Here is a 9,336-nt window from a genome sequence, read left to right on the forward strand (position 1 = left end):
CCCATCCTCAGTGACGCCCAGCTGCCCCTCCTCCCTGCTTTCTCTCTTTCCCAGGAAAACAGGTCACCTGGCCTCCTCCTCTCTCTTTGTTCTCCCACAACTTCGGCTGGCTGCCTCCTTGCAGAGGACTGTTTTTGGCCATAGCTTGCCAGGATACAGAATTTTGGCCATTCTCTGTGCCCAGGCAGCCACTCTGCAGTCACACCCACCTTCTAGAGATCTCTGCAATGATCACACACCTGTATCTCACCAGTTCAATACTTGAGTAACACATGGGGAAACTGTGGCACACATTCAGTATTCACAGAAAACATTCAGAACATTCCCACTTCATCACACCCCTTTGAGACCAGCCCAGGGGCACGTTCTCCAGTGGCTGGAACCACTCTGACAATACCAGCCCCTGAGCCTGAGCCTCCAGGTGATGGAGAGACCTGGGGAAATGGCTGGATCCAGGCAGGGAAATGACTCTGTACAAAGGGCCCCTTTCAGGGACCAGCTGGTGAGTTTGGCCTACAAGCGGAGGGGCTCCCTGTGTCTGGGAGTCCCAGAGCTGCTGCCCTCAGTGACACAGCCGGGTTCAACCCCCGTTACCAGTGTCACTGGCTGAGCTGCCTAAGGAGAGCAAAGGCCCACGACAATGGGGCAGTCGCCCGTTCTCCCAGGGTGAGGGAAGAAGATAAAAGGGGAGAGCGGAGAGACTTGAAGGGCAGCAGGAGCAAGAAGTGGGGAGGGAGGTTCCCAGCTCCCAGCCCTGCCCAGATCCATTCCCTGCACCCCCGGGGCAGTGAGCTCTCCTGGGAACAAGGGGAGGAGCTGAGAGAGGAAAAGCCAGTTGCTCACTCTGCTGAGCACCGCAGGACTGAGGGAGACGGGGGAGAGCTAGAGGGGTTACAATACACTGTGGGGCAGTGCCGTAAAGTGACTCCTTTGATTCTGCTCTATTTCCAGCGTTTGGCTCAGAGATGCTCTTCTGCGGAGGTTTAGGAGGGACTTGGTGGGTTTAGTTCTAATGGGGGATGTGGGGGCCTGGCCGTGTTATATGAATAGAATAAAAACCAGCAGGATCTTATTAAGAGGGATAAGGCAAAGATGCCACATTTATTGTAAATATACTGATAAAGCAAAAGATAAAAGTAAACAACGTTGTTTGACTACTTATTTCTTATACACACACACACATATATATATATATAGAGAGAGAGAGAGAGATTCATTCACACAACCATTCATTTAAGTTCTGTATAGGTGTTATAGTTACCAGCCTAGAAGTTGCTCATGCCAAGTTACTGGCCAAGTATCTTGGTCATGAGGATGGAGCCAAGTCTGTGTCAGGTGCACCTGATGCCCCTGCAGGCTGGCAGCAGAACCAGAGACTCAAAGTCATCAGTCTTTAGAGTCCATTCTTATAGGAATTAATTTCTATGTTAGTCTATGGGGGCTGTTTCATCCTGCTGTTGCTGACTCAATCAGCAGATGGCACATTCCTGTCCAAAGTGGCACATTCCTGGTGGCTCCACACTGTCCAAAGTTTGTGTTTCTCATCCTTCCAGGTGATGGGGTGGATCCCAGTTTACCCTCCGGGGGTTGTCTGGTGGTCCTACTCGACACATTCTTCGGCCGATGGATACTCCTTTTCTAGGCTGGCACCTCCCTAACCATTCATGTATATCAAGCATTCATCAGCATACATTCCATATCTTAACCATATTTTAATTTACTGTCTCCACCACTTTCAGGGTGTGTGCTAATTCATTTGAGACTCCCGGCCCTTTAATCACAGAGGGTGGGGGTCTGTCCTAGGAGCCATTGAATGAAGTGAAAGTCACTTAACGGCTTATAGTGTTTGTTTGCATTGTATCAATTACTTCAAGAACAAAGTCAGTTAACTTGTTTGTAAGTTTTACATAGTAGTAAAGTATCTTTCACAGGATAGATATAATCAATGGTTTCTACAGACAGTAGCTTACAAGTTTTAACAGAAGACCCAAAAGATTTTGGTACTTGGTGAAACTGTTGGATATTAAAGTGCGGGGGACAAATTATGAGGGGGTCACTGTCACTTGGGGGAATCACTGTTAATCCCTTCTTTAATATCCCTTCAGCCGGGGTGGTAATGAACTAACTGGGTTTTTTCCCAGCATGGTAGAGTCCTAGAATCTTAGCATCTGTCTGCAGAGAGAGAGCCTGGGGGAAATCAGGGGGTGACATGGACTCAAGCCCCTTCTGTAACCTCCCGCATCGCCCCTCTCGCCCCAACAGGCTGAGGAATCACGCCCACGTTTCGCTCCAGTTTGTCCCATCTTCCAGGGGACAGGGAAGGGATATGTCTGTGATGGAGCCAGCTCAGGTAGGCGATTTTTAGGGAGCTTTTGGTGGTGGGGGAGGGGTATTGTATTTCTAAACCAGGAAACACCCCGCTGGGCAGGGCTGGGAAAACTGACCAGACTCCCAGTGCTGGAGCCTGACCCCACTGGCCAGAGGCTGCTGTGAAATACGAAGGGATGCAGTTGGTATTCCTCTCCCTGTCCCCAGCTCAGAGCTCTGCTTCCCATATCAGCCTGTGGCTGGCAGGCATGTGGTAAATGAAAAGACCCTGCCCACCTCCATGTACTGGGGGGGGACAAGGAGCTCTCACCTTTTACCCACTCCCTGAAGCCTCCTGGATGCTCTGAGCAGCGTGCGGGGAGGATTCTGCTTCTCTGTCTCTCCCTCCCATGACTAGTGGTATTGTGGGTGGGGCAGCAGGTTTTGAGTGGGGGATTCTTGTTGTTTCAGATGCTGGTGACCTTCGAGGAGGTGGCTGTGTATTTCACCCAGGGGGAGGGGGCTCTGCTGGACCCCACTCAGAGAGCCCTCTACAGGGACGTCATGTGGGAGAACTACGAGATGGTGACCTCGCTGGGTAAGGGAATTCTGGCCCTTTGGTTATTGGAAGTTGGTGTGTGGGGGGGTCTGTGTGTCTGACTCTGGTCAGGTTCTTCCCTCATTACTCTCCAATGAGACCAGCGTGTCAAAACCTAAGACACATACTAAATCATCCCGACCCCCCTAGTTTGCAAGGTGGAGAATCCGTGTATTGTCCTGTCTGTGTTGTTTCTCGATCGCTCACAGAATCCCTCTTCTCCCTCCTACTAGGGAACAGCTGCAGCCATGTGGAGGGCTCTGGGTTCCACGGGTTTAGAAATAGGCAAGGGTTTAACACTAGAGCTGAGTGTGCGTCACAATTCTCCACACCTCGCCACATGTCTGCCTCCCCCGAGGGGTCTCAGTGACCACGTTCCCGTCCTCTTAGATTCCACATTCCCCAGCACAGTACAGGGACAGGTTCCGCTCACAGAATGTCCTTTCTGACAGACGATCTCTCAGTCCTCCGCACACCCTGATCTAATCTGATTTTACTCCCTGCACAGGATTCCCCCTTCCCAAACCGGACCCGATCACCTGGATGGAACGAGGGGAAGAGCCGTGGGTGCCCGATCTCCAGGCCTGTGAGGAACGAGAGATCCCGAGAGGCGCCCACACAGGTGAGGACTGACACACAAACCATCTGGGGAATGAAGGACAAATTTGAGAATCCCAAAAATGTGGTATCAATAAGTGCCCTTAGTTCCTTCCTCATTTCACACAGGGCAGGGCTACAATCAGCAGATATGACTGACATCGCTTTCCACCTCTCCTGTTACCTGCAGGAGTTTCCTTCTGAACTTTCCTTCTCTGTGAACTTTTGGGTGGGAAGTGGAGACAGAATCCAATTGCTCCGTCTGTGCAGCTTCAGGGGTTTCGGGTTTTTCCTTGCTGCTATTCCTCTTAATTTCTCCCCAGCACAATGACTTCTGTCTGGATTCTCTCTCTCCCAGCAGGTGACGAGAGAGTGAGTGAGAATGAGGAGGGGAATCAACAGCAGGAAGTTCCTGGGCACGGGGAATCACAGGGGACCTCTGTGGGAAGATCCCATAAGTGCTTAGACTGTGGAAAAAGTTTCATGTGGTGGTCACACCTCATTTTACATCAGCGAATCCACACAGGAGAGAGACCCCACAAGTGCTTAATCTGTGGAAAAAGTTTCATACGGAAGTCAGACCTTGTTAAACATCTGGCAATCCACACTGGAGAGAGACCCCATAAGTGCTTAGACTGTGGAAAAAGTTTCATACAAAAGTCACACCTTGTTGTACATCAGGCAATCCACACTGGAGAGAGACCCCATAAGTGCTTAGACTGTGGGAAAAGTTTCATACGGAGGTCAGCCCTTCTTATACATCAAGCAGTCCACACTGGAGAGAGACCCCATAAGTGCTTAGACTGTGGAAAAAGTTTCAAACGGAGGTCAGCCCTTCTTAAACATCATGCAATACACACAGGAGAGAAATCCCATAAATGTTTGGACTGTGGAAAAAGTTTCGCACAAAGATCAACTCTTATGGCACATAAGGCAATCCACACTGGAGAGAGACCCCATAAGTGCTTAATTTGTGGGAAAAGTTTCATACGGAGGTCAGCCCTACTTGATCATCAGGCAATCCACACAAGAGAGAAATCCCATAAATGTTTGGACTGTGGGAAAAGTTTCACACAAAGATCAAATCTTATGGCACATAAGGCAATCCACACTGGCGAGAGACCACATAGGTGCTTAATCTGTGGAAAAAGTTTCATATGGAGGTCAAACCTTGTTAAACATCAAGGCGTCCACACTAGGGACAGACCCCATAAGTGCTTAGACTGTGGAAAAAGTTTCATATGGAGGTCAACCCTTGTTAAACATCAGATAATCCACACAGGAGAGAAATCCCATAAATGTTTGGACTGTGGGAAAAGTTTCACACAAAGATCAAATCTTATGGCACATCAGGCAATCCACACAAGAGAGAGACCTCACAAGTGCTTAGACTGTGGAAAAGGTTTCATACAGAGGTCAAAGCTTCTTAAACATCAGGCAATCCACACAGGAGAGAAATCCCATAAATGTTTGGACTGTGGGAAAAGTTTTGCACAAAGATCAACTCTTATGGCACATAAAGCAATCCACACTGGAGAGAGACCCCATAAGTGCTTAGACTGTGGAAAAAGTTTCATACGGAGGTCAACCCTACTTCATCATCAGGCAATACACACAGGAGAGAAATCCCATAAATGTTTGGACTGTGGGAAAAGTTTCACACAAAGATCAAATCTTATGGCACATAAGGCAATCCACACTGGAGAGAGACCCCATAAATGCTTAATCTGTGGGAAAAGTTTCATACGGAGGTCAAATCTTATGGCACATCAGGCAATCCACACAAGAGAGAGACCTCATAAGTGCTTAGACTGTGGGAAAAGTTTCATACGGAGGTCAGACCTTGTTAGACATCAAGCAGTCCACACTGGAGAGAGATCCCATAAGTGCTTAGACTGTGGGAAAAGTTTCATACAGAGGTCAACCCTTGTTAAACATCAGATAATCCACACAGGAGAGAAATCCCATAAATGTTTGGACTGTGGGAAAAGTTTCACACAAAGATCAAGTCTTCTGGCACATCAGGCAGTCCACACCGGAGAAAGATCCCACAAGTGCTTAATCTGTGGGAAAAGTTTCATACGGAGGTCAGACCTTGTTAAACATCAAGCAGTCCACACTGGAGAGAGACCCCACAAGTGCTTAATCTGTGGAAAAAGTTTCATACGGAAGTCAGACCTTGTTACACATCTGGCAATCCACACTGGAGAGAGACCCCATAAGTGCTTAGACTGTGGAAAAAGTTTCATACAAAAGTCACACCTTGTTGTACATCAGGCAATCCACACTGGAGAGAGACCCCATAAGTGCTTAGACTGTGGGAAAAGTTTCATACGGAGGTCAGCCCTTCTTATACATCAAGCAGTCCACACTGGAGAGAGACCCCATAAGTGCTTAGACTGTGGAAAAAGTTTCATACGGAGGTCAACCCTACTTGATCATCGGGCAATTCACACAGGAGAGAAATCCCATAAATGTTTGGACTGTGGGAAAAGTTTCACACAAAGATCAAATCTTATGGCACATCAGGCAATCCACACAAGAGAGAGACCTCACAAGTGCTTAGACTGTGGAAAAGGTTTCATACAGAGGTCAAACCTTAAACATCAGGCAATCCACACAGGAGAGAAATCCCATAAATGTTTGGACTGTGGGAAAAGTTTTGCACAAAGATCAACTCTTATGGCACATAAAGCAATCCACACTGGAGAGAGACCCCATAAGTGCTTAGACTGTGGAAAAAGTTTCATACGGAGATCAAATCTTATGGCACATCAGGCAATCCACACAAGAGAGAGACCTCATAAGTGCTTAGACTGTGGGAAAAGTTTCATACGGAGGTCAGACCTTGTTAGACATCAAGCAGTCCACACTGGAGAGAGATCCCATAAGTGCTTAGACTGTGGGAAAAGTTTCATACAGAGGTCAACCCTTGTTAAACATCAGATAATCCACACAGGAGAGAAATCCCATAAATGTTTGGACTGTGGGAAAAGTTTCACACAAAGATCAAGTCTTCTGGCACATCAGGCAGTCCACACCGGAGAAAGATCCCACAAGTGCTTAATCTGTGGGAAAAGTTTCATACGGAGGTCAGACCTTGTTAAACATCAAGCAGTCCACACTGGAGAGAGACCCCATAAGTGCTTAGACTGTGGAAAAAGTTTCATACAGAGGTCAATCCTACTTAATCATCAGGTAGTCCACACTGGAGAGAGACCTCATAAGTGCTTAGACTGTGGGAAAAGTTTCATACGGAGGTCAGACCTTGTTAAACATCAGTTAATCCACACTGGAGAGAAATCCCATAAATGTTTGGACTGTGGGAAAAGTTTCATGCAAAGATCATATCTTATGGCACATCAGACAGTCCACACTGGAGAGAGACCCCACAAGTGCTTAGATTGTGGGAAAAGTTTCAAACAAAGATCAAATCTTCTGGCACATCAGGTAATCCACACAGGAGAGAGACCCCACAAGTGCTTAGACTGTGGAAAATGTTTCATATGGAGGTCCGGCCTTGTTAAACATCAAGCAATCCATACAAGAGGGAAATGTTAACATTTAGATTAAACTTGGGTGTAATAATGTCATTGTGTATATATATAGCTCTTTAAAGTTTGTGGTAAACTGTCTATGAACGGCTTCATGGATAATTAATTACCTTATGTATCAGAGAGGTAGCCGTGTTAGTCTGTATCTGTAAAAAGCAACAGAGGGTCCAGTGGCACCTTTAAGACTAACAGGAGTATTGGGAGCATAAGCTTTCGTGGGTAAGAGCCTCACTTCTTCAGATGCAAGACTTGCATCTGAAGAAGTGAGGTTCTTACCCACGAAAGCTTATGCTCCCAATATTTCTGTTAGTCTTAAAGGTGCCACAGGACCCTCTGTTGCTAATTACCTTATGTTAATCCATGTAGTTTTATTACCTGTGATGTTTGTGAAGTAGGAGGTTACTTCCAAAACCTATTGTTCACCCAAGGACTGCCTGCTGTCGAGAGGCTGCAAAAATGTCTATATAAACTCTTGAGACCTGATCCTTTTATCTCAGATCTTTTAAAGCTTTATTTAGGAGGCGTTTGAGTCGTAAGACTGAGATCTTCAGTCCCCTCTGGACTGCCCTGATATTGATATTGGGATTGGTAGAATACTTTATATGATGAAGATTTTCAGGAATTCCCATCAGAATCTCAGAGGACATTTCCCCACATCAGTTATCGTTACAGACTTGCCTCTGTTGCCTCTCTGTCAAATCAGTTATTTTGTTGCAGCATCTCCCATACCATGAAGGGTTTACAGAGCTGAATGATGCATCATGCCTCTGCCAGGGAACTTTCAGTGAAATTAGCCTGTAATTAAAATCCAAAGTTATTACCCATTAAACATGACAGCAATTCCCTACCTTGTACTCATGGGCAGCCTTCTCTATGGGAACCACCCTGTGAGCTCTGTGAGCCCAGGAGAGATGGCAAACCAGACAGATGGGGGTTTGATCCTCTTCACAGAAATTTCAGAGTCTCCTGGTGTTCCCCACACAACCCGTCCCCTCCTGCTCCTTTTGCTGCCTGTAAACTCAGCCGATTGGTGATTTCTACCATGTTTGCCAGCTGCCTGCTCAGCCTGACGTTTCTCTGTTGCACAGTTTCTGAGGGCAGGAGACGGCTGTATCGGATCCCTCCCAGCACTGGCTGACGTGCCTGCACTGCAGAGTGACAGCTTCTGTGAAATACTGCAGACAAATGGGACATGGAGCTTCCTCCTGGAGACTTTCCTGGGGGTTCTCTATGGCCATGGCTCCCTGTGTGGAGTTGTGTGTCTAAGGTGGATAGTCAGGCTTGGCAGAATTTTTATTTTTAAGCAATTTTATATTTATTGATTTAAACTTTCACAGTTGCACAAAAATCTGGGCTTTAAGCATTTCATTCCAATTGTTATCTATTTAAATGTTCACAGTGGTGGGAGATTGAGGGCGGGATCAGACAATATTTGGGTCAGACAATAACTATTTAATGACAGTAGAGACAGATTCAAAAAGTTAAAGCTTCATACCCATTAAAATAGAGATTGTCAACATCACATGTCAAAATATGCAGAGGAAATATTCTTAAATCAATGTCTAATACGTTCTCAGGCAGCATTGTTCTTACTGGGCCTATTGGTAAATTTCAGTTATTAGCAATGGGAGTATTTTTTCCTGGTTTGTGTGAAATCAACATTTACAGACATCAACCGATAAAAGTCTAATTCTTCCAAGTCCAGTGATATGAAACTCACAGGACAAAACCTAGGTTAAGCTGATATCCATGTTTCAAAGGCCTGATTCTCATGTACAGTAAGGCAGCTCTGGCTCAGTGTAGAGATGCGGTGTTTCCAACACTCATGATTTTATAATGAGTCTCATTGTATTTGTTGTGTTTGTTAAAGCCCCAGCTCCTGGAAGCATATTATGAGGTGAGACTCTTGGCTTTCCTTTCCTAAACAAAGGAAGTTTCTGGCTTTCTTGGTTGCAGAGAAAAACTTTAGGCTGCGCTCAGATTGCATTTTAAAGATCTGAGAAGCCAGAAGGCAAATACAGTATCTCCTCACTTAAAGTCGTCCCGGTTAATGTTTCATTGTTACGTTGCTGATCAATTAGGAAACACGCTCATTTCAAGTTGTGCAATGCTCCCTTCTAGCGTCCTTAAGCAGCCGCCTGCTTTGTCCACTGCTTGCAGGAAGAGCAGCCCGTTACAGCTAGCTGGTGGGACCTTGGAACCAGGGTGGGCCGGCAGCGCCCCATCAGCTCCCTGCTCCCCTAAGTTCCCAGTTGCCCGGAGTTCAGCTGTCCCTCCCCC

At 46.6% G+C, this 9,336-nt stretch overlaps 1 protein-coding gene across 9 annotated transcripts in view; it reads left to right on the forward strand.

Annotated features, from left to right (window-relative positions):
* Nucleotides 1-9,336, forward strand: part of LOC101933213 (zinc finger protein 585A-like) — a 104,834-nt gene that overhangs the window by 64,641 nt on the left and 30,857 nt on the right. For 3 of the 9 annotated variants that reach the window (XM_065564303.1, XM_065564307.1, XM_065564309.1), the window contains exons 2-3: nucleotides 2,263-2,350; nucleotides 2,779-2,905. The exons of 4 other annotated variants lie outside the window; for them this stretch is intronic. In XM_065564303.1, coding sequence (XP_065420375.1) covers nucleotides 2,327-2,350; nucleotides 2,779-2,905 — 151 coding nt within the window. In that variant the 5' untranslated portion in view covers nucleotides 2,263-2,326. Of the gene's footprint in view, nucleotides 1-2,262; nucleotides 2,351-2,778; nucleotides 2,906-3,413; nucleotides 3,528-3,860; nucleotides 7,270-9,336 lie in introns of those variants that run through there. 2 more of the 9 variants (XM_065564295.1, XM_065564294.1) reach the window with 2 other exon arrangements.

This window comes from Chrysemys picta, chromosome 12 (genome assembly GCF_011386835.1).
Source record: "Chrysemys picta bellii isolate R12L10 chromosome 12, ASM1138683v2, whole genome shotgun sequence".
Classification (NCBI taxonomy): domain Eukaryota; kingdom Metazoa; phylum Chordata; order Testudines; family Emydidae; genus Chrysemys; species Chrysemys picta.